This window comes from Nicotiana sylvestris, chromosome 8 (assembly GCF_000393655.2).
Source record: "Nicotiana sylvestris chromosome 8, ASM39365v2, whole genome shotgun sequence".
NCBI classification, from domain to species: domain Eukaryota; kingdom Viridiplantae; phylum Streptophyta; class Magnoliopsida; order Solanales; family Solanaceae; genus Nicotiana; species Nicotiana sylvestris.
In genome coordinates, this window is record NC_091064.1 from 21,879,228 (window position 1) to 21,905,345 (window position 26,118).

The 26,118-nt window shown below is 38.3% G+C and overlaps 1 protein-coding gene across 1 annotated transcript; it reads right to left on the reverse strand.

Annotated features, from left to right (window-relative positions):
• Window positions 1-5: 5 nt before the first annotated feature.
• LOC138874776 (uncharacterized) lies at window positions 6-23,466 on the reverse strand. The gene is made up of 7 exons (XM_070153560.1): window positions 23,410-23,466; window positions 3,051-3,539; window positions 2,867-2,996; window positions 2,146-2,756; window positions 1,807-1,970; window positions 1,338-1,620; window positions 6-1,196 (listed from the first exon to the last, which is right to left on the reverse strand). The coding sequence occupies exons 1-7, from the start codon at window positions 23,464-23,466 to the stop codon at window positions 6-8; spliced, it is 2,925 nt and encodes a 974-aa protein (XP_070009661.1).
• Window positions 23,467-26,118: the final 2,652 nt, after the last annotated feature.

Here is a 26,118-nt window from a genome sequence, read left to right on the forward strand (position 1 = left end):
CCCAACTATACTAAGGCATCAGTCAGCTTCCTGGTCCACTGCCTGGGTGCTTGTTTCAGACCATACAGAGATCTATGAAGTTTGCAAACCTTGTGAGACCCTCCATGGCTTGCAAACCCTTGTGGCACATCCATGTAAACCTCTTCTAGGAGTTCAAGCAAAAAAGCATTGTGAACATCCATTTGGAAAATAGGCCACTGTTTGGCTGCAGCAACTGCAATGACTGATCTTACAGTCACCATTGCTATAGGAGAGAAACTTTCAGTGTAGTCAAGCCCTTCCTTTTGACTGTAACCTTTAGCTACCAGCCTGGCTTTGTATCTCTCAACTTCACCTGATGATGTATACTTCACTTTGAACACCCATTTACAGCCAATAGGAACCTTCCCAGTAGGTAACTCTACTACAGACCATATGTGGTTTTCTTCTAAGGCTGAGATTTCAGCTTTCATAGCCTCAATCCATTTAGGATGCTTGACAGCTTCAGTATATGACTGTGGTTCTACAACTGCAGAGTAGGAGGATATGGCTTTGGCATAAGAGTCAGAGATATTCTCATAACTGACACATGCTGATAGGGGATAAGAGCAATTGGCTTTGCCTTGAGAGAGAGTAACATAATCTTTTAGCCAGATAGGAGGTTTACTGGTTCTCCCAGATCTTCTAGGATGTGAGACTCCTATCAGCTGATCATTTGAGGTGGAAGACTGAGGATTAGGCTGGTCAAGAGTGAAATTAATTGGTGATACCGGTTCAGGTTCAACAGGTACTTGTGTTGGCTGTTCTAAGCTATGTTTAGCAGGTGAAGTAGAAATAGGATAGGGTAAAGAAGAATGTGTAGGAGGAGAAGAAGAGACTGAAGATGGTGAAGAGGAGGATATAGAGACATCATTAGGCAATAAGACTTGAGGAATGTCAATGGTAGGAAACAAGGAGAGTAGAAGAGCTGAATGTTGGAAGGGGGAAATGTTTTCTTTGAACATAACATCTCTACTGACTAAGAACTCCTTGATATGAATGTTGTACATTCTATATCCCTTTTGAGTCATAGAATATCCAAGAAAGACTGATGGTGAGGCTCTAAGTGAGAACTTGTCTCTTTTTTTGACATCAGTAACATAACCTAGACAACCAAAAACTATTATATAATCTAAAGAAGGTTGATGACCAATCAGTAGTTCAAATGGAGTTCTACCCTGCAGTACATGTGTTGGTAGTCTGTTCATGATATAGACTGCAGTTAGTACACATTCCCCCCAGAATCTCAGTGGAACACTTGCTTGAAATCTCAGTGGTCTGGCCACATTGAGGATGTGTTTGTGTTTCCTCTAAACTACTCCATTTTGCTGTGGAGTATAGACATAGGAACTCTGATGAACAATCCCTAAAGACTGCAGCAATTCTATCATTTGAGAGTTAAAGAACTCACACCCATTATCTGTTCTTAAGAATTTTACAGTACATGAGTAAACATTCTTGATCATAGTGAAAAACTGTCTGATGGCAACAATTACTTCAGCTTTAGAAGGCAACAAGAAAACCCAAGTAAACTTGGAATGATCATCTACTAGTGTGAGAAAATATTTCTTCCCATCATGAGTAGGTACCCTATAGGGCCCCCTAAACATCAACATGAAGTAAGTAAAAATATGCAATTGCCACAGAGGTGCTAAGAGGAAATGGGAGCCTTGTTTGTCTAGCAATAGGACAGACAGTACATTGCTTAGTCTCACTATTACACTTCAAATGTTGAAAATATTTTAACTTCTCAGAACATCAATTGGCACATGATCTAATATCCTATGCCACAGAGATACACTTGAACTATCATCCTTTATTGTATTTACAAAAGATCTTTCAGAGTCTGAGTTGTTATTTCCTCCTCCATTTGTTTGATCCTTGTTACCTGAGATGTAAATGTAAAGGCCTTCATCTTCTTTACCACCCCCCACTCTTCCATTGAAGAGGTCCTGAAAAAGACAGAAGTCAGGATAGAACAAAGCCAAACATCTAAGCTCCTTTGTTAATTTTGAGACAGACAGAAGGTTATATTTGAAATCTGGTATATGCAACACATTTGTAATTTTCTGTCCTTGTAGACCCTGTATGTTTGACACTTTCTATCTTTCCTATAGGTAGATGAACCTTTCCAATACTAGTTTCATCAGTACTTCTAGGTTCCTCTAAGATTTTGAGACTTTTTACCATGCGATTGGAGGCACCTGTATCAACTATCCACCTAACCTCAGCCTCAGTATCTACAAAAGATGGAGTCATACCTACTGACATAACACTACTTGGTGGATCACTTTGACTTGAAGATGTGATGTTGGATTTGCCCAAGAGATGCAAAATCTGATTGTACTGATCAACTGTGAATTGAGACACTCCTGCAATCACTCCTTGACCTCCCTGACTAGTTGAATCAAGATTACTCTGCTGGAGTCCTGCAAGGTTAGCTGCAACCTCAAAGTTTCCACTGCTGGGGCTACTATTAGTTAGAGGGCATGTGTATTGAGTAGCATTATTAGGTCCATCCTTTCTTTTTTGCTTGAATTCTGCAGGATAGCCATGAAGCTTGTAGCAAGTGTCCCTTGTGTGCCCTTTATATTTACAGTAGTCACAAAATAAATTGTTCCTTTTAGGCTTGTAGTTACTTGTACCTTGAGTGTTTCCTTTTCCACTAAACATAGCTATTCCTTCATTTGCTATAGAGGTTTGAGCAAAATTAGCCACAGATCTTCTACTTTCTTCTCCTATTATCATAGAATAAGATTTATTTATAGTTGGAGTAGGACTCATCATCATAATCTGATTACTAGATTGTGAGTAAGTCTCATTTAAACCCATCAGAAACTGCAGCAACCTGCGATTACCAAAATGTTCTGCATATCTCTTCGATTCCTCACAACCACATCCAGGGCAAGACATAAATGCATCAAACTCTTCCCAAAGTTCTTTAGCTTAGCAAAGTATATTGATACAGAGGAGATGCCCTGAGACAAGGTAGCAATTTGTTTGTGCAGAAACAGAATTCTAGATCAATTAACCTTGTTAAAGCTCTCTCTAAGATCATCCCACACTTTCTGTACACTAGTTGCATACACCATGCCACTTAATTCTTCATTACTAATAAAGTTCATGATCCATGACAAAACTATAGCATTACATTTCTCCCACAAATCATGTAAAGCAGGAGAAAATTTGTGCTTGATGTATCTACCATCAACAAAAGCTAATTTACTCTTGCCTAAGAGACTGATACACATAGAGCTTCTCCACATAGCATAATTCTCATGTCCAGTTAGTTTGATTGAGATGAGAGGACTACTTGGAGTATTAGAAGGCTGAAGAAATAAAGGATGTTGTTGATCGATCACCATTTCAACCACACGACTTGGATCTGCCACTGGACTTGCATCAGCAATAATGTCTTCAGCTCCTGTGTTTGAGTAGCACCAATACCTCCGATCGCCATTGAAGGATGAAGAGAAATAGAGTTTATAGAAAACAATTACACAGAGACGAAGAAATGATACCTAATTGCTCACATACGATTCAACCTAGAGAGAAATGAATCGAAGCAATTACACAGATCTCAGATGAGATTCGAAACTCAAATCAAAACTCGAGCAATTCGCGTGAATTGAATGTCTTCACGGGGCTCTGATACCATGTTAAATGAAGAGAACCTCCATTCATTCTGATCACATACAAATGAGGGATATACACGGTTATATACTACTCCTGACTAATTTAACTTACATCTTGTCACACCTCCTTTTTCCACACCCGGCGCAGGGGGGGCGCAGGGGGTTTTTTCCAATTAAAGGACAATCGAAACGGGATTGGTTTAATTATTTCAGAGTCGCCACTTGGGAGATTTAGGGTGTCCCAAGTCACCAATTTTAATCCCGAATCGAGGAAAAGAATGACTTCATATTACAGTCTGCGTACCAGAAATCCGGATAAGGAATTCTGTTAACCCGGGAGAAGGTGTTAGGCATTCCCGAGTTCCGTGGTTCTAGCACGGTCGCTCAACTGTTATATTTGGCTTATTTATCTGATTTTAAATACAATATGAACTTATGTGCAAATTTTATCTTTCAACCGCTTTTATCATTTACCGTTATTTTTATCAAGAATTGCAACGTTATAAAATGTATCTCGAACCACGTTACAATCAATGTACCCGTGGTCATCGACACGCTTTGACTCCGTTGAGATTTGGATTTGGGTCACATCAATGTGCACCCGAGTTTAAGGAAATTAAATTATTAAAGGCGCGCCTAAAGCGACTAGCGTATTTATTTTGGGTAGGACCGTGAAATTTTACTAAACGGTCCATCCCGAAGTCTAAACAATTTTTAAAGCAAATATTTACTGAGGGCCCCGCAATTTGTATTTTATTTGGCGAGGCTCATCTCATTCTTATTTTTTAAAATGAATTTGCAACGTCATGGACACGCACCTCGAACCACGTCACAATCAATGTACCCGTGATTAGAAACACATTTCGACTCCGTTGAGAATTGGATTTGGGTCACATAAATGTGCACCCGAGTTTAGGAAAATTAAATTATTAAAGGCGCGCCTAAAGCAACTAGCGCATTATTATTTTGGGTAGGGCCGTGAAATTTGCTAAACGGCTCGTCCCGGAATCTAAGTATTTAATATATACATTTAGAGGGCCCCGCAGCTTGTATTTTTTTTTGGCGAGGCTCGTCTCATTTTATTTATTTATTTTTCTTTTAGAAATAGGACAAGGCTAAAATAACTATGTTTTTTTTTGCTACTTCGCGAGATCATAGGTTATAGATTGAACCCATTTGATGAAGCGAGCATTTTTCCGCGGAATTAAAATTGCTACTATAATTTCAACATTTACTACCACATGTATAAACAACTATTAAGACAAACTAAATAATTAACCTTTCAGAATATGTGCAAACCTCTATTACGACAAATGTTTGGATAACAACAATTTAAACATGAAGAAACAAAATGTCAAATAGCTACTTAAAATAACGAAACAACGGGAAAGACATTCACGGCCAAATTTCAATACCATACGGGGTTAATTATCAAATATAGCAATTTGCAATCACCATGTATATAATGTCGCGTACTATCCGCATGAACTAGGATTGTATTTCAACAAACGCATGTACATATTGCTAAACAACAAATATGAAGGACACGGACAGAGATGACCTACTTGATATTATCGTCCGATGCGTTGGACCCGCGACGAAACCTCGGACAACAAACTCGACGTACCGGACCTCGACGAACCAAAGACGACCTCAACGGACCTCACCCCGGACAGAACTTCTGGGCTACCTTTTGTACGTTTCAGTTAAGCTTCAGCTGGTGTGTGTGTGTGTGTTTTTCGGTCAGCCATGGCAAGGAGGGAGGGGTCATTTGGGCAGTGGCACTTGGTGGTGGCGTTGAGCTGGGTTGTTTAGTCGTTGGCTGGAAATGACGACGAGCAGAAGCTCACTGGCTGGGGGAATAGGGTGGTTTGGCGGTGTGAGATGATGAGGTTGGGGAAGATGGTGCAACAGCAATGGGGGACTGCTGGTAGTCGCCGGTGAGTGACGAGATGGGACGATGAGGCTGGACGACGAAGGAGCAGCGAGGGAGACTGGTTGTGGTCACCGGACGTGAGGAAGTGGACGGTGGACGTGAAGGGGCTGGTAGCGACAGTAGGGTCGAAGAGGGGGCACTGACGATGCAGCGAGCAGCAGCTCGACGGAGCTGGTGCGTGGGGGCTGCCGGTGGTTTTGGACGGTGGTGTTGGGTGGTTTTGACGATGGTGGGGCTGCCGGGGAAGGTGACGGGATGGAGAGGGAGCTGTTGGTCCGGTGCTGGGGGAAGTAGGGAATGGAGTCGTTTTGTTTTTGCAGTAGGGTTTTCTTTTTTCTCTTAGGGTTATTTTCTTCTTCTTCTTTTGAAGAAGAAGATCTACAGTAGTCCAAAAATCCAAAAAATTCAAAAGTCCCCCCTCAATTCTAAGTGCTTGTCCGTGTTTTGTAATGTTTTGCCAAGAAAAATGAGCCCCACGCGTGGTGGGGTTCAAGGTTTATGTCCCCCACGCGTGGTGGGGTTCCCCGTGTACGGTGGACTCGGTTTATTATGGGCTAGGTCCGAAAATTAGGCCTAAAAACCGGGAAGTTTGAACCCGAATATTATTCTTTTGCCCGGAGCCGAGAAATAGAAAACGTTGCTTAACTAGTCCTACGTAAACAAAATAACTACCAAAAATAAGACTAGTATTTAAACAAAACTATATCTTTTTTAAATATTTTTCAAGATTTAAAATAGCTACAAAATATTAAATAAACTATTTTGTGTAATTTTTGTTTTTTAAATATTAAGATAAAATATGAGGTAATATTTTTTGTATTTTTTCCAAATTAAAATGACTACAAAACCTTAATAGAATTATATTTTTTTTGTAATTTTCGAAATTATATAAAGTACAAAAATAAAGTGCAATTTTTTTATTTTTTCAAGTTTTTGAGGGATACATAAACTAAAATTTATATATATATTTTTTGTAATTTTTCTTTTGCGAGAAAAATAAAGCAAAAATAGTCAAAATAGCTATATTAGTCCTAAATTAAATATTTAAGCTAAGAACATAAAAATTCCCGGGAGGGTCAAAAATCACGTGCTTACATGCTGTCCCTCTTTGACTGGAAACACGAAGAGTTTTCCGACAAAGAACGACTAGACGTGTTTTTGACCCGACCATTACTTGGACGGACTACATTTAAGGAAAGGGAGGGAATGTGACTGAGCCCTGGTATCTGAGATGCCTACATATCCTTGGTTATACAGGAATCAGGCCACGTGTAGTTCGAAAATGCGAGAGATGGTACCGAGGTGAAGAGCCGATCGAGGTGCCGTTCTGTTGAGGTTCCGGTCCGCGGTCCTGTCATTACAACAAAAATGAAAACTGAAAAAGACTAACTAAGCCTATCAGCTACTAGTTACAAGGATTCCTATCTCTTAAGTCTTCTGAAACTTGGTCTTGAGTCTTGAATGGTGCTTCATACAGACTTTGGATTTGAACCTTGATACTTGCTAGTTGTAGGTGTTAGTTCTTGAGCAGACCACATCTGTTCTCCACTTCCGTATTTTTCTCTTTTTTGTTTTTCTCTTTTCTTGTTCTTCTTCTTTTTTTTTTGTTTTTTTTGTTTTTGTGACCAGCTTCTGTTGATCATCCCAGACTATTGATTCGCGTTCTTGAGGCGAGCTTCTAACTTGGATTGAATGCTGGGGATTTCTGTTGTAATCCTTCTGCTTTCCAGTGGGTCACTGCTTGATCTTTGACAGGCGGACTCCTGACTTCTTCGATCTTTGACATACCACAAACTCCGTTCTACAGGCGGGTCCCTGACAATCAAAACAAACAAAACAAACAAAATTTCCTAACCCAGTTTGCACTGGGGAGGTTTGTGAGTCGTTAGCAAAATCGTAGCCCACTGATACTACTGATGCAGTGCTGAGAGTGAACTAAACACTAGATTAGGATGTATTCCCTTGTTATACAGGTGGGCGCCTAACTTCAATGCTTGAAATGTAAGGACTGAAATGTATTCCTCTATTTTATGGGCGGGCTCCCAACTTCAACACTTGAAAAGTAAAGACTGAAATGTATGCCTCTGTTATCTGGGCGGGCACCCAACTTCAACACTTGAAAGTAAAAACTGAATGTATGCCTCTGTCATTATGGGCGGGCTCCCAATTTCAACACTTGAAAGTAAAACCAAAATGTATTCCTCTCGTTATACAGGTGGGCGCCTGGTTTTAGGAAAATGACTCTTTTTTTCAAACGTTTTTCTTTTCTTTTTTTTTTCTTTTTTTTTTGTTTTGTTTTTTGGTATCTTAGGAGAAAGATTCATCAGACTAAGATTTTGATCCTAGGAGAAGGTTCGTCAGACTAGGTCTCTATCTTAGGAGAAAAATTCATCGGACTAAGACTTTGATCCTAGGAGAAAGTTCATCAGACAAGGTCATTTTTTGTTTTTTGGTTATCTTAGGAGAAAGATTCATCAGACTAAGATTTTGATCCTAGGAGAAGGTTCGTCAGACTAGGTCTCTATCTTAGGAGAAAAATTCATCGGACTAAGACTTTGATCCTAGGAGAAAGTTCATCAGACTAGGTCATTTTTTGTTTTTTGGTTATCTTAGGAGAAAGATTCATCAGACTAAGATTTTGATCCTAGGAGAAGGTTCATCAGACTAGGTCTCTATCTTAGGAGAAAAATTCGTCATACTAAGATTTTGATCCTAGGAGAAGGTTCATCAGACTAGGTCAGACTAGGTCTCTATCTTAGGAGAAAAATTCATCGGACTAAGATTTTGATCCTAGGAGAAAGTTCATCGGACTAGGTCATTTTTTGTTTTTGGTATCTTAGGAGAAAGATTCATCAGACTAAGATTTTGATCCTAGGAGAAGGTTCGTCAGACTAGGTCTCTATCTTAGGAGAAAAATTCGTCAGACTAAGATTTTGATCCTAGGAGAAGGTTCATCAGACTAGGTCATTTTTTGGTTATCTTAGGAGAAAGATTCATCAGACTAAGATTTTGATCCTAGGAGAAGGTTCGTCAGACTAGGTCTCTATCTTAGGAGAAAAATTCGTCAGACTAAGATTTGGATCCTAGGAGAAGGTTCATCAAGACTAGGTCATTTTTGTTTTTGGTATCTTAGGAGAAAGATTCATCAGACTAAGATTTTGATCCTAGGAGAAGGTTCGTCAGACTAGGTCTCTATCTTAGGAGAAAAATTCATCGGACTAAGATTTTGATCCTAGGAGAAGGTTCATCAGACTAGGTCTTTTCTTTTTGTTTTTGTTTTTTTTCTTCAAAAACAACTTAGGAGGAAATGCATCTCCTATGGGTAAAACTTAACTTTGAGGAAGTGCGTCTCCTGTGGGTACAATAAACTTAGGAAGTGCGTCTCCTATGGGTACAATAAACTTAGGAAGTGCGTCTCCTATTGGGGATAACTGTTCTTAGGAAGTGCGTCTCCTACTGGGTGAAACTAAACTTTAGGAAGTGCGTCTCCTATGATAAACTGAACTTAGGAAGTGCGTTTCCTATGGTAAAACTGAACTTAGGAGGAAATGCATCTCCTATGGGTGAAACTGAAACAAACCTAGGAGAAAATGCGTCTCCTATGGGTAAAACTAAACAAACCTAGGAGGAAATGCATCTCCTATGGGTAAAACTAAAACTTAGGAGGAAATGCATCTCCTATGGGTAAAGACGTGGAATGTATGACTCTGTTATCTGGGCGGGCTCCCAATTTCAATACTTGAAATAAAAAGACTGAATGTATGCCTCTATTATCTGGGCGGGCTCCCAATTTCAACACTTAAAATAAAAGACTGAATGTATGCCTCTATTATCTGGGCGGGCTCCCAACTTCAACACTTAAAAGTAAAGACTGAAACCAACATATCCTATTTGAGGGCGGATGAACCCAACATATCCTATTTGAGGGCGGATGAACCCGACATATCCTATTTGAGGGCGGATGAACCCAACAGAATGAACCCAACAGATCCTATTTGAGGGCGGATGAACCCGACATATCCTATTTGAGGGCGGATGAACCCAACAGATCCTATTTGAGGGCGGATGAACCCGACAGATCCTATTTGAGGGCGGATGAACCCAACAGATCCTATTTGAGGGCGGATGAACCCGACAGATCCTATTTGAGGGCGGATGAACCCAACAGATCCTATTTGAGGGCGGATGAACCCAACATATCCTATTTGAGGGCGGATGAACCCGACATATCCTATTTGAGGGCGGATGAACCCAACATATCCTATTTGAGGGCGGATGAACCCAACATATCCTATTTGAGGGCGGATGAACCCAACAGATCCTATTTGAGGGCGGATGAACCCGACAGATCCTATTTGAGGGCGGATGAACCCGACAGATCCTATTTGAGGGCGGATGAACCCAACATATCCTATTTGAGGGCGGATGAACCCGACATATCCTATTTGAGGGCGGATGAACCCAACATATCCTATTTGAGGGCGGATGAACCCAACATATCCTATTTGAGGGCGGATGAACCCAACAGATCCTATTTGAGGGCGGATGAACCCGACATATCCTATTTGAGGGCGGATGAACCCAACATATCCTATTTGAGGGCGGACGAACCCGACAGATCCTCTTTGAGGGTGGACGAACCCAACATATCCTATTTGAGGGCGGATGAACCCAACATATCCTATTTGAGGGCGGATGAACCCAACATATCCTATTTGAGGGCGGATTAACCCAACATATCCTATTTGAGGGCGAATAAACCCAACATATCCTATTTGAGGGAGGATGAACCCGACATATCCTATTTGAGGGCGGATGAACCCAACATATCCTATTTGAGGGCGGATGAACCCGACATATCCTGTTTGAGGGCGGATGAACCCGACATATCCTATTTGAGGGCGGATGAACCCAACATATCCTATTTGAGGGCGGATGAACCCAACATATCCTATTTGAGGGCGGATGAACCCGACAGATCCTTAAGACTTGAAAATGTCTTAACGAAAACTTGGTGGGGATTATTTACTTACCTGTTGGGGGGGGTAAAATGTTATCAGCTGGGGGTACCTGACTTCCAGAAAATTTTCTAAATGGAAGGAAAATTTTCTGCCCCAGTTTGATAATATCCCTTGTGGCATGCGTTTCTGCATCAATGCCATTTCCTTTACCTGTTTCAAATCAAACAAAATTGTTAGTTTAAAACATGGTGGTTGGTTGTGATACTCCCAATGAGATGGCTTTTCCTTTCTCCTTCATTGCGCTGTGTTCCACGACTTGTTGGGATGATATTATGTGCTGGGGATAATCCCTTCCTGCTGGGGGATATCCCTCTTCTTTTGTGGCATAGCTTGGAAACTGGCATTTCCCCGACCTTTTAGTATAGTATGGATTCCGCCAAATCATGCTCACTGCTTTCCTTGCTTTGTTCATGGGCCTTAGCCTTGAGGCTTATAACTTATGATAAAGGCAATGGTATCCCTCTTGACACTTGTCAATCCTTCTGTCAATTCCCTTTGCTGGGGATATCTTTTTGACACTGGCCTCGCGCTTGTTCCTCGCTGACTATACCATTTGGATATACTAGTCAGATCTCATCTTGGAAAGCTGATGGCATATTTTTGAAGTCATTTCATACTTGTTCTGACCGGACAGACTCTATTGGGGAAATTTTTTATGAAAGGAGAAAAATAACAGAAACAAAATAAAAGACAAAGGAAACGATGACTCTTTTACAAAAGAAACTATAAATAAAAACCTATCAAACGCAGATACCGACTCTAATGGCCATGACATGCGTATGTGGCCTATCCTCTACCGTCAATCATCTTTCAAGATCTTCAATTGGCGATTCCCCATCTGATTCCCAATCTTATTCGACTTGCAGTGCCCGAAGGGTTTTCACTATCAAGTCTCTCTCATTTTTGGCTTTTCTCTCAGCTTTCATCGCCTTATGGTGCCTGTGAAGGTTTTCACCGATAAGACTCTCTCATTTGTATCACTTTTCAGCTGGGGATTTGGAGTGTCGCCGGTATGACTCTTTCTGCTGGAGATTAGAGTCCTTTCTGCTGTGGAACAGAATGTTATGTTCGCCGGTAAGACAACATTTGTCTGACTTGGCATCTTTTGAAGACTGATCGGAAGGTCTTTCTTTGGACCGTAATGTGGGTTTTGGATAGGGCTAGAAAGAAAGGGTATTAAAGGCTCAAAAATGCATTAATTTTTGGGTTATTAATTACAACCTTCGGAATTAGATTTATTTACAACAAACGCAACTTTTGCCCCAGTTTCTTGCTTGGGGATATTTTAATTGATTTTTTTCATTTTTCAAAACTATGACCGAGCCGTGAAGCGCCTACGTATCCTCTTTGAGGAATCAGGTCAAACGTAGTTCCCAATTCCTCTTTTTCATTTAATTTTCCCCCTTTTTTTCTTTGTTATCAATTTTCTTTTCTTTTTTTTTTCTCTTTTTTTTTCGTTGTTGTTTTCTTTCTTTCTCTTTTTTTTCGTTGTTACTGATTCCGAACGAGGGGTATGAAAGAAAAATAAATAAGGCTCAAAAGGGGTAACGAAGGATAAAGTGTTTAGGTAGCAGAACAAAATGCCTTCGTCATTTCAGTCTTCAAAACATGCCAAGTGCAAACAACACACTTTAAATTTGTAGTCTCTTCTGATGGTGCTGGACTTGACAATTATGTTAAACATTTTATTTTTCCTTTGTCATTTCTAAGCACCGTTGGGCGACACTCTCATTATCATGACCGACCCTCATGCCAATTTGGCGAATCTTGCTTTTAACGGTTTTCTTTGTGCTTAACTTGCCCCAGTTCCACATGACTCGAGCTCTGAATAATCTCAAACCGTCCTTATTTTCTTTAAATGGTCTGATCGCCTTTCCAGGGTTTTATGATTAACTTTAAAGATTAGGCCCAAACTGGGTGCGCATGTTATGTCCCTAGAATCGGCATCAAACAAAAAATGGTAAAAGGACTAAACAAAAAGATGACTGGAAATAATAAAAGACCAGACTTTGTATTAGACTACCGGTGAAATGGTTTAAATAACAAAACAAACAAAACAATCCAGAACAAAAATCCTAAAAACAAACTGGACAAGACAACATCCGACTCATAACCCTAATAATCCGAACAACAGAAATGACAACAAAATGAGCCACCACAAGCTTCTCTCTTGCTGACCAAGGAACAAAACGTCCTCCCACTTTATCAAACTTGGCATTTTAGCCACTGAGCTTTGCATCAATATTACCAGCTTCAACCTCATCAACCTCCGTCGGCAAATTCTCGAGGAGGTTCGAGTGCTCCATGTCACTGTTATTAATCGCAACCCGCCCTTCTCGGATCATTTTCTCTACTTCCCTTCTCCAGCTATGACAGCTCTCAATGTTGTGCCCTATGACATTGGAGTGGTAGGCGCATCGTGCTGCCGGATCAAAGCTCCTTGCAAGCGGATTTATAGTACATGCGGGGAGTGGCTCAATCGAACCAGCATGCCTTAGCCTTTCAAACAGACTGGCATAAGATACCCCGATGGGGGTGAGAGCCTTTCCTCGTTTCAGCAACCTCTTCATTCTTGCATGTTGACAGGGCCGGAAACCTGATCCAGGTGGCTTTTGGTAGGCTTGTGTAGGTGGGTAGGCATTTTGTGGAGCCGGGTGCCTGGAAAGTGAAGTATGGCGGGGAAAGAAGTGGTGTTGGGGAGCGGAGAAGCATTGAGGAGTGATGGAGCTACTCGGGTAGCTGGGAAAGCTGCCATAAGCGGGTTGGGATGGAGAGTATGGGGGATCTTCCATTATGGTGTTGGGTGCTTGGGAAATGACCGAGCTCAAGAGACTTGGCGGTGGAGGGGGTGGTGCTTTTCCCGTTATCCATGCCTGATACATGTCTGCCACATGCTGTCTCAGCATTCTCACTTCTTCTACCAACCCGCTGTTCCGTTCGATCAATTGTTGTCGGTCATCAGTACCGACCCACTCGGTTCTGCGGTTCTGAGCCATTGTCCTTTGATTTTGCTTTGCAGGGAGGAGTTACCACAACCAACCACTCTCTATATATGGACACATCAAAGGGAAGTCATCACGTTAGTGTTAGGGCATTGGACAGACAATCATATATCAAAAATGTACCCAAGCAGTTAGGCAATTGTGCCCCCTGAAAATCTTCCACACTCTCTTTTATTTATTTATTATTATATATTTATTTTATTTTCTTTTTTTTATTTTCTTTTTTTTTCATTTTAGTGGTGGTCGAATCTTATGGAGATTGCCTACGTATCATGTCCCCGCATGAATCAGACCTTGCGTAGTTCGGACCAATAAAAGATAAACAATAATGAACATTTTTTCTTTTCACGTTTCATATTAAAACAAACTGGGTTTCAAAGGTTTAAAGATGACCTACAAACTTGAAAATCAAACAACCCGCCTATTTTAATCAAAAGGTTTACAAACTTCAAAAACAAATGGCCAACTTCCTTCTTCCATTTGCTAATTTTAACCAAATGGTTGTTTTTGCAAACGTGGCCCTTTCCAACTTTCACATGAATTTTGAGGCCGAGGAGGATTATTTTATGACGCTTTACAAACTTGTCCATTCTTTTACGAAAATAACCTTTAGACAACTGAAAGATACTCTAAGGCTATTTCGGCAAGAACGGTTTAAAACGCGGCCGAAGCTGGCTCGACTTATTATGACAAAATTCAAACGGTATTCACCTGACCGTCGACTCTTTTTTTCAAATTATAATAAAAACTTGGTGTTGCAAAACACGGCCCTTCAGCATCTCGGGGACGAAGCTTTTTTTAAGGCTGTGTGGGTCCATATCTCAAAATGGCCTAAAGGTGGCTGTTTATGCAAAGTCAGCCTTCCGGCGTCCCTTTCGGGAACATTCGGCTATTATGACAAAACAGCATCACCTGACTTATTTATGACTCTTTTGTCGTTTTTCAAATTAGAAAACTCAATATTGCAAACACGGCATTTCAACGTCTCGGGGACGAAGATTTTTAGGCTGTGGGGGTCAACTGGACCAAGTCTTAAAAAATGACCCAAAGGTGGCTGTTTATGCAAAGTCAGCCTTCCGGCGTCCCTTTCGAGAACATTCGGCTATTTATGACAAAACAGCATCACCTGACTTATTTATAACAAAATTAAAATTTGACATATTATTTGTTTTTTTGTTTTTTATTATTATTTATTTGTTTTTGGCTTTTTTAGCAAAAGGTGGGGTTGGACCCGATGAGGGTTGCCTACGTATCTCACATCCGGTGAGAATCAAACCCGCGTAGTTCGGGCTAATAAGAATAAGTAGGCAAATAATAATAAGCATATGAACTAACCTTTTTTGAATTTTCGTTTAAAAGAACTACTTTAAAAGAAGCAAGGAAATATTATTTTTTGATTGATTTTCTTTTTAAAAGAAAGACTAATATTTTTGAAATTTCGTTTTTTTTATTCTAAAGAAAAGAAGAAAATATTTTTCGGAATTCTACCTTTAATATAAGAAATGCCCCTAAAATGCTTTTTTGAATTTTGAATTTTCTTTTCAATTTCTGAAAGAAGAATCAAAATATTTTCGGATTTTTTATTTATCTATTTTATCTATTTGAATTTTGAACTTTCTTTTGAATTTTTTTTTGGATTATATATATACTTATTTTTGGAACAAATAATAAAATCACATTCAACGCCGGACTCTTTTTATTTTTATTTCTGGCATTTTCATAGACAAACAAAGTAAAATAAAATAAAACATTTTTTTTAAAAAAAAAAACAGACTCTTTTTCATTTTCATTTAATGGCAAAACAAACTATTTTCTTTAATATTTTAAAAAAACCAGACAGAACAATGATGATTTTTTTTTATTTTTCCTTTGCTTTTAATATAACAAACTAACAAGACATTTTTTCATTTTCAAAATTTCGGCAGAGTTTCGACTCTACTCGGACTTCTATGCTGTTATTTTCTCCTTTTTTCACGATTTTCTTATATGTGGAAAATGATGACAACATACAAAATCTTTTTGAATTTTCATGCTTTGTTTTTATTTGTATTTTTATTTTTTTATATTTATTATTTCTTTCAAAAATGTGGCATGGGAGACATAATGATTTCCAAGACTTCTTGGATTCCGCAAATGCTCCCCATGCGCTTTTCCCAACATATGAAGCGTGGGGGACATATGGGAATTCCAAGACTTCTTGGATTCCACAAATGTTCCCCATGTGCTTTCCCAAAAGCAAGCGTGGGGGACATAGGGAATTCCAAGGCTTCTTGGATTCCACAAATGTTCCCCATGCTTTGATTAAAATAACATCATGCTGGAAATGACCAAATGACCCATACGCCCTTGACTAAATACAACATGTAGCACATAGGATGCCGAAAGATTGTCTATTATTTTCAGGTTGCTTGTCCTAGACGGACCCAACCCCTATGTTGAGTCCCCTAAGTCAAATGCACATGATGCAAATAAACGTTCCTACTAGGGATCCGGCATGTGGCTTTGTTATACTAGGTTCAAAAACCTGGGTCGGTGTTCTAGACAGTGTACCCGAGCGGACAACTCGAGCTGAGGAAGGAGCTCCTTTCCGGGAACCAAAAGGCCAGCCGGCTTAGAAACTTTCCGAGCCTCTTTTATTCAGGGTATGACACTAACAGAATAGGGAGTCTCAACCAGTAAGCACATCCCCGGAGGTAAGAAGAGAAAGGTTTCGGCACAATTTATATACAGTTCAAATAATATCAAAGCGGTAAAAGCAACATTTAGCACATTAGGCTCAAACATGTAAAAATCAGATAATAAATAAAGCCAAATAATAACAATTATTCTAAGCTCGAATTCTTAACCCTGAACCAGTGGTTCTGGGTGTCTTATCCCCAGCAGAGTCGCCAGAGCTGTCACACCTCCTTTTTCCGCGCCCGGGAGGACGCAGGGGGAGTTTTTTCCAATTAAAGGACAATCGAAACGGGATTGGTTTAATTATTTCAGAGTCGCCACTTGGGAGATTTAGGGTGTCCCAAGTCACCAATTTTAATCCCGAATCGAGGAAAAGAATGACTCCATATTACAGTCTGCGTACCAGAAATCCGGATAAGGAATTCTGTTAACCCGGGAGAAGGTGTTAGGCATTCCCGAGTTCCGTGGTTCTAGCACGGTCGCTCAACTGTTATATTTGGCTTATTTATCTGATTTTAAATACAATATGAACTTATGTGCAAATTTTATCTTTCAACCGCTTTTATCATTTACCGTTATTTTTATCAAGAATTGCAACGTTATAAAATGTATCTCGAACCACGTTACAATCAATGTACCCGTGGTCATCGACACGCTTTGACTCCGTTGAGATTTGGATTTGGGTCACATCAATGTGCACCCGAGTTTAAGGAAATTAAATTATTAAAGGCGCGCCTAAAGCGACTAGCGTATTTATTTTGGGTAGGACCGTGAAATTTTACTAAACGGTCCATCCCGAAGTCTAAACAATTTTTAAAGCAAATATTTACTGAGGGCCCCGCAATTTGTATTTTATTTGGCGAGGCTCATCTCATTCTTATTTTTTAAAATGAATTTGCAACGTCATGGACACGCACCTCGAACCACGTCACAATCAATGTACCCGTGATTAGAAACACATTTCGACTCCGTTGAGAATTGGATTTGGGTCACATAAATGTGCACCCGAGTTTAGGAAAATTAAATTATTAAAGGCGCGCCTAAAGCAACTAGCGCATTATTATTTTGGGTAGGGCCGTGAAATTTGTTAAACGGCTCGTCCCGGAATCTAAGTATTTAATATATACATTTAGAGGGGCCCGCAGCTTGTATTTTTTTTCGGAGAGGCTCGTCTCATTTTTTTTTTTCTTTTAGAAATAGGACAAGGCTAAAATAACTATGTTTTTTTTTGCTACTTCGCGAGATCATAGGTTATAGATTGAACCCATTTGATGAAGCGAACATTTTTCCGCGGAATTAAAATTGCTACTATAATTTCAACATTTACTACCACATGTATAAACAACTATTAAGACAAACTAAATAATTAACCTTTCAGAATATGTGCAAACCTCTATTACAACAAATGTTTGGATAACAACAATTTAAACATGAAGAAACAAAATGTCAAATAGCTATTTAAAATAACGAAACAACGGGAAAGACATTCACGGCCAAATTTCAATACCATACGGGGTTAATTATCAAATATAGCAATTTGCAATCACCATGTATATAATGTCGCGTACTATCCGCATGAACTAGGATTGTATTTCAACAAACGCATGTACATATTGCTAAACAACAAATATGAAGGACACAGACAGAGATGACCTACTTGATATTATCGTCCGATGCGTTGGACCCGCGATGAAACCTCGGACAACAAACTCGACGTACCGAACCTCGACGAACCAAAGACGACCTCAACGGACCTCACCCCGGACAGAACTTCTGGGCTACCTTTTGTACGTTTCAGTTAAGCTTCAGCTGGTGTGTGTGTGTGTGTTTTTTGGTCAGCCATGGCAAGGAGGGAGGGGTCGTTTGGGCAGTGGCACTTGGTGGTGGCGTTGAGCTGGGTTGTTTAGTCGTTGGCTGGAAATGACGACGAGCAGGAGCTCGCTGGCTGGGGGAATAGGGTGGTTTGGCGGTGTGAGATGATGAGGTTGGGGAAGATGGTGCAACAGCAATGAGGGACTGCTGGTAGTCGCCGGTGAGTGACGAGATGGGACGATGAGGCTGGACGACGAAGGAGCAGCGAGGGAGACTGGTTGTGGTCACCGGACGTGAGGGAGTGGACGGTGGACGTGAAGGGGCTGGTAGCGACAGTAGGGTCGAGGAGGGGGCACTGACGATGCAGCGAGCAGCAGCTCGACGGAGCTGGTGCGTGGGGGCTGCCAGTGGTTTTGGACGGTGGTTTTGACGATGGTGGGGCTGCCGGGGAAGGTGACGGGATGGAGAGGGAGCTGTTGGTCCGGTGCTGGGGGAAGTAGGGAATGGAGTCGTTTTGTTTTTGCAGTAGGGTTTTCTTTTTTCTCTTAGGGTTATTTTCTTCTTCTTCTTTTGAAGAAGAAGATCTACAGTAGTCCAAAAATCCAAAAAATTCAAAAGTCCCCCCTCAATTCTAAGTGTTTGTCCGTGTTTTGTAATGTTTTGCCAAGAAAAATGAGCCCCACGCGTGGTGGGGTTCAAGGTTTATGACCCCCACGCGTGGTGGGGTTCCCCGTGTACGGTGGACTCGGTTTATTATGGGCTAGGTCCGAAAATTAGGCCTAAAAACCGGGTAGTTTGAACCCGAATATTATTCTTTTGCCCGGAGCCGAGAAATAGAAAACGTTGCTTAACTAGTCCTACGTAAACAAAATAACTACCAAAAATAAGACTAGTATTTAAACAAAACTATATCTTTTTTAAATATTTTTCAAGATTTAAAATAGCTACAAAATATTAAATAAACTATTTTGTGTAATTTTCGTTTTTTAAATATTAAGATAAAATATTAAGTAATATTTTTTGTATTTTTTCCAAATTAAAATGACTACAAAACCTTAATAGAATTATATTTTTTTTTGTAATTTCCGAAATTATATAAAGTACAAAAATAAAGTGCAATTTTTTGATTTTTTCAAGTTTATGAGGGATACATAAACTAAAATTTATATATATATTTTTTGTAATTTTTCTTTTGCGAGAAAAATAAAGCAAAAATAGTCAAAATAGCTATATTAGTCCTAAATTAAATATTTAAGCTAAGAACATAAAAATTCCCGGGGAGGGTCAAAAATCACGTGCTTACACATCTGTCCTTACACTGTTGGATAACTGGCTAACTACTTGGCTAACCACTAACTAACTACTAACTGCTTTCTTGACAATTTTAAAATATTGGTCAAAAGTTATATAGTTTGATTCTCTATAAGCATAATGTATTATCTAAATTGAAACGAAAGACTTAATATATACAAATAGTTTAAAATTTCAACACACAATTTTGCCGTTATAGTTATTCCTTTTTTTCAATTGCATACTTAAACTTTGTGGAGTCCTATGATCCTCTATAATTATTCACACTAATATAAATATCACTTTTTGTGACCAGCACTAATTCCAAGCATAATTAGTGTAACACACGTACTAATTCCAAACACAATTAGTGTAACACACGTACCAATTAGTGGATAAATGGTCGTTTCTGTTTTTTTATTTTTTTTCCTTAAAAATTTGAAATCCGAATTGGGGTCTGTTGTGGTGTCAGCAATAGTCATGTAGGAGGTATTTCATTACCTTGTATCAATCATGCAATTAAGTCGGTTAAATTGATATAGGAAAAATAATTTTTTTTTAAGCTGGTCTAAATTTTTATTCCTTGTTTAAAAAAGAGTGGAATGAAAATCTAATTAAAACAAAATGCAACAAACAGGTCGAATCAATCAGTAGTTGATGGAGTAGTACTTTTACCTACTTATAAAGAGAATGACTAAAAATTGAGATGCATAACATAAAGCTGGATTTAAAGTTTAAGAGTTCGGTCCTTTTGAAATATTGAATTTTAAAATAAAAATTTCAAAAATTTCTTAAAATAAATATAAAGTTTGAATCAAGTTACTCGGTTGATCGAAGTTGTAACTTACACACTAGCTTCTCCCTATATACATACACGTGGAATGAGGGTTGGTTGAAAAATTATAATTCAAATAAAAGGGATCAATGATGAATGTATGTTTGATAAATGATTTGATTGTGGGGCCACAGGGGGTGATGATAATAAGTTGGCAAGCACATGGAGGTGATTATAAATTAAAGAGGTGATTAAGGAATTAAGACATAATAAGAGTTGGAGACAAGGAATATGGATTTGTTAATATATTGGGTGTTGATTGTTCAAGATTATGTATGGACTAATGACAAGGAAGGACACCTAACCCCCTCTAAGTAGTTTTTTGTTTGGAAAATGATATTGTATTACCGGAATAATTTTTTTTTACACTATTAATTAAAATATTTTTTAGTTACTTATCCTTTATCCTGATTACTAAGCATTAAATATAGATACTTGTAAGTTATAATAACTTTTTAAGTGATTTAATTTATAAATACTTTTTGAACTGTCGATGCATAGAATTCTAACAAAGTGGTCGTCTTCTTGTCAGCATATATACTTTTTCTTTATCGTCATTTAAAAGGTTCAATTACATAATAAAATAGAGAGGTAGATTTTATAAATGGCCACATAATTATAATTTTGTTTAATATCAAAATTAGATAATTATATTATTTAATATAAAAATCACAAGATTTTGACTACTAATACAAAAGTAATAATTGCCAGAGGATCTATTTCGTATATGGTTCTACTCTGCAAGAACTCTAAATCATTCTCTTAGCTCATCGTCTTCATCATAAATGATCCATTTACCCCTTGCTAACAACCATTTTAGACTAAAAATTAAAATATATATATATATATGGAGTAAAAAAATATTACATCAGAAAGTTGAGTTTTTCGACCGTTGTAACTTTTGTGTTAATAGCATAATATTTTGTAATTTTTATGTTAAAAATAGAGTTATGTGGCTGATGAAAAAAAACCATACTGTGAAATTTAAATCTGTGAGATTATGATTTTAAAATTGTGATCTCTTGACCACTTCCAGATTTCTTTCCTTTTCCCTATTAAATAGTGAAAGATCTTTTCTTTGAGGCTCGTTATTACAAATTATAAAACAAAACAATTCCAGAGGGGCATATATGGTTAAAAACTTACTCATATCCGATGTTACCTCACATAAAAAATGCATACTTCTAAGATATATATATATATATATATATATATGATTCTTCCATCCTTAAATATGAGTTTTGAGGTTCGAGCCCTATGAATGAAATTTTTTTCGCTAGGGAGTGCTTCCCCCTCTTATATAAGCTCTACGGAATGCGAATCTGAATTAGCTAGACTAAAGACTGCTGAATAATATATTATTACACCGAAAAAAAGGTAGATTTTTCTCACTTAAAATCATAATTATATATATATATATATATATATATATTTACTTCATAATTAAATCACCTAATTTTAGTAAATTAATCTGATTGAATGTAAAATTATTTATTTGACAGTATCAATAATTTTGACAACTTTTTGAAGAAAGTATTTTGTAGTCCTGCCAACAGACAGAAGGTGAGATGTACATAGGAGAAATTTGCTGTTACCAGCAAATGAATACACCTTGTATTGCTTACCAAAACCACACATATTATTTTAACCTTTTTATTTTTATTTTTAATGTTGTATTTTTATATTTTTCATAAACTACCAGTTTAGATGAAGGTACAGAAACGTGAGCTGTTCTGTCATTACCTTATTTCTTATTCTTTTGTTTTTCGTTGGCATTTTGATCATTACAAAAGACAAGTCACCATAAATATTAGAAAATCACTCTATTCTATTCTATTTTTGTATGGATGTAAAATACATGGAGTAACAAGGAAGGATCCTAGAAGACCGTTATATATGAACTTTATTTTATTTTTTATTATTATTTGATGTCTGATATTTATATGGAGGTCCTGATTAATTTAAATTCACGTTGCGTAAAATCTATTAAAAGGAGAAAACGTTCTCTGCTAAAATATTTTCATACTTAAACCTCGAACCCGAGAAGTTTGTTAAAGATAAGAAATCCTATTCACCGCACTAGCTAAACCTTGATGGTAATGAACTCGATTTCTAAGTAAAATTTAACCAATTTTATCCACCATTAGCGATACTAGGAAATAAGATATAAGTCTAATAAAAAATAAAATAAAAGAAAAGAAAAAACAAAAATCCATGAGCCACTATATTAATCCTACTACTATATAACCTAATAATACTAGGAATCTGTAGATAAGATGACGTAGCTTTGATGTTTGACTAAAGAATACTGTATTACATTAATAATGGCACTTCTGTCATCTTTGAAAATGATCTTGATTTTAGCCATTCCCAAACTATTTGAGGTTTCTTAATTGATTTCTCTACTACCATACGTCAAGTGATAACCCAAATGTACTCAAATATCTCTACAATTAAGCAAATAAGAATATTCACAAGTATTTACTTATATTTTTTTCACTCGAACTTTGATACAGGCTCCACTAGTAAGAGGTGTAAGGTGCACTAAAGAGGAAAAAAATGCTTTTACTAAAAAAAAATTCATACCCAAAATTCATACTAGGACTTTTGATTAAGGATAAATAGATTTTATTCATATCTCACCACAACCCTGAAATAATTACTTTATCATTATTAGATGTTACATAACATATAATCTTGAATTGCTAGAACATAGACAAAAGCCACATATATACTATAACTGTCAATATTTTTGTACCGAAACAAAGTTTCTCATCCCAATTCCATAGATGGCTTATTACATAGCAATACTAGTCTAAACTTAATCAAACTTATAATTTTTGGTGAGTATTTTGTAGCCAAACAAAATAGGGAAACTATCAACTATCTCTTGTTTCTTGGACTTCCATGATATTAATGTATCTTCAAACTTTACTAAATAGCCAGTGACTGATCTTCAGGTTTGCTGGCAAGCTCCCCAGACTGAGTCACAGTAGGCTCTAAGTTTGTTTGTGTTATTAGCAGGCATTAGAAGACCTAACCTAGGCTCAGCCTTGATGTATCTTACCACCCTAAGGGCTGCTTCCATATGTGATACCTTTGGACAGTGCATAAATTGTCTAAGGACCTGCACTGCAAAGGCAAGGTTAGGCCTGGTCATGGTGAGGTACAACAACCTCCTTACCAGTCTTTGATAGCTACTAGGATCTTTCAACACCTCATCTACTGCATTAGTTTTCATTCAGCTATCATAGTCTGCTGATGTTAATTTTTGGTTCATTTCAAGAGGAATGCCAGCAGGCCTTGCTCCACTTAGGCCCGATTCATAAATCAACTCCATAGCATACTTCCTCTGATTCATTACTATTCTTTCTTTGGAACTGGCAAATTCAATGCCTAGAAAGGACTTCAGCTTCCCAAGATCCTTCATTTTGAACCTAGTGTGTAGGTCATCTCTTGTTTGGTTTAGTTGAATAGGATTGTTAACTGTGATGATCAAACTATCTACATAGACTAAGATTACAACTATGTCACTTTTTGCTTTTCTGGTAAAAAGAGAGTAGTCAAAGTGAATCTGCTTGAATCCCATCTCCACTAGAGCTTCTATTAACTTCATATTCCACCGTCTTGGGCCTGTTTAAGGCTATACAGTGACTTTTGGAGTTTGTAAATTTTTTGAGTCTCCCCCTTTCTACAAAAGCCTTCAGGAATATGTATATACACTTCTTCAATAAGATCACAATTGAGGAATGCATTGTGTACATCCATTTGGTAAATCTGTCGATTCAGAGAGGCAGCTAGAGCTATGACAGACCTCATAGTGACCATCTTTGCCACTGGGGGAGAAGGTCTTAGTGTAGTCAAGCCCTTCTTTTTGGCTGTACCCTTTGGCCACCAACCTGGCCTTATATCTTTCAACCTCACCTGAAGTGTTGTACTTGGCCTTAAAAATCCACTTGCACCCAATAGCTGCTTTTGTCTTCAAGAGCTGTTACTTCCTGCTTCATAGCGTGCACCCAATTGGGATCTAAGACAGCCTCTTTGAATGACTTAGGTTCAGGAATGGCTGAGTGAAGTGCCAGTAGATGATGATAAGGTGTTTTCAATTTGAGTAGGTTATATAGTATGAAATAGGATAGGGACAAGTGTGAGTTGCTGGTTTAGTAACATAATCTTGCAACCACATATGGGGTCTGCTTGATCTACTAGACCTCTTGAGCTGTATTGGAAAGAGTTGGATTTGCTTCAGTAGGAGATGCCACCTCATGAACTGCAATTGAGGAAGGAAGTGAGTTGATCTCCCCTAGAGTTGAGCTATTAGAAGTACCAGGTGAGTAAGTAGCTGGCTGACTCATAATATTAGTAGATGCCATAGGTGATAGTAGATCTAGTACTGGAACACAGGATTGCCTGCAGACTTCAGTTGCTTGAATGGAAAGATATCCTCTTGAAACACCACATTTCTGCTCACAAAGAGTGTCTTGGAATGGATATAATATAGCTTATACCTTTTCTAAGAAGGTGCATACCCCATGAGAACTGCAGGAATGGCCCTTGAGGCAAATTTGTCAGTACATTATGGAACATGTGCATAGCAAAGACAACCTATGACCTTCAGATGACTGAGATAAGGAGCATACAAATAAAGCATCTCAAATGAAGATTTGAAGCCAATCACTCTGGAGGGTAACCTGTTGAGCAGATAAATAGTAGTAGTGACACACTAACCCCAGAACCTTAATGGGATGTCTGCCTGAAACCTTAATCCTCTAGCTATTTCAAGGATGGTTCTATGTTTTCTTTTAGCCACTCCATTCTGTTGTGGGGTGTACAGATAAGTGCTTTGGTTTTCAATACCAATAGTAGAGAGACGTCCCTTGAATTCTGTGCTAAAAAACTCACAGCCATTATCTGTTCTAAGTGTTTTAACAAAGATAGAGAAAATGTTCTGTACTTTGACAAATAATTCTCTAAGAACAACTATAGTATCAGACTTAGACTGAATCAGGAATATCCAGGTAAACCTAGTATAATCATCTACAACAGTGACAAAGTACCTTTTGCCATCATAGGTGGAAACTCTGTAAGGTCTCCAGATGTCACAATAAAGTAAATAAAAAGTAGATTTAGACACAGTAGAGCTCATAACTTTATTTGTTTTACCAAGGGACAAACAATACAATATTGATGTGCATTAGCCTTTAGATGTTTAAGTGCTTCATGTTTCCTTATTATTTCTAGTGGTGCATGACCTAAGTCTCTTGTGCCATAGGCTACTAGAATCAGAAACAGCAGACATGTGAACATGACTAGTCTTATTCAAATAACCTGTACTAGTGCTAGTAGTTACTTGTTGACTTGTACCTTGACTTGAACCCTTCTTCTGCCTCTCCTGTAACACATAAAGACCATGTTTCTCTTTATCAATACCATTCACCTATACACTGAAGAGGTCCTGGAAGATGCAGAAGTTAGAAAAGAACATTACCAGGCATTTCAGTTCTTTAGTGAGTTTGGACACTAAGAGAAGATTGAACTTAAACTCAGGTATATATAGCACATTAGATATGTCTTGGTTCTTAAACATAGAGGCCAATCCTCTGTGTGTGACTGAGACAACATTTCTTGTAGGTAAGTGAAATTTACTCCTGTTTGATTGTGGTACTAGCCTATATGCTTTTAACATCTGTAAGCTAGATGCCATATGCTTAGATGCACATGTGTCCACAATCCACTCCCTATCATTATAGATAGACATTAGGTCTGTTTGTGTACCTACAACAACTACCTTGGTTGAGAATCCTTCATCTGGTCCCTTGTTGAGCAGCTGAAGTATCCACTAATACTGTTCTGGTGTAAAGAAGGCAGTAGGAGCATATGGAGATGCTGGCAT

Bases quoted from the DNA above. Each gene is read 5' to 3' on its own strand.
- LOC138874776 (XM_070153560.1), bottom strand. From the start codon at position 23,466: ATGAAAACTAATGCAGTAGATGAGGTGTTGAAAGATCCTAGTAGCTAT. The intron at 2,997-3,050 runs GTTAATTGATCT...ACCTTGTCTCAG, and splicing joins TTAGAGAGAGCTTTAACAAG to GGCATCTCCTCTGTATCAAT. The intron at 1,971-2,145 runs GTTCATCTACCT...TGTCTTTTTCAG, and splicing joins ATGAAACTAGTATTGGAAAG to GACCTCTTCAATGGAAGAGT.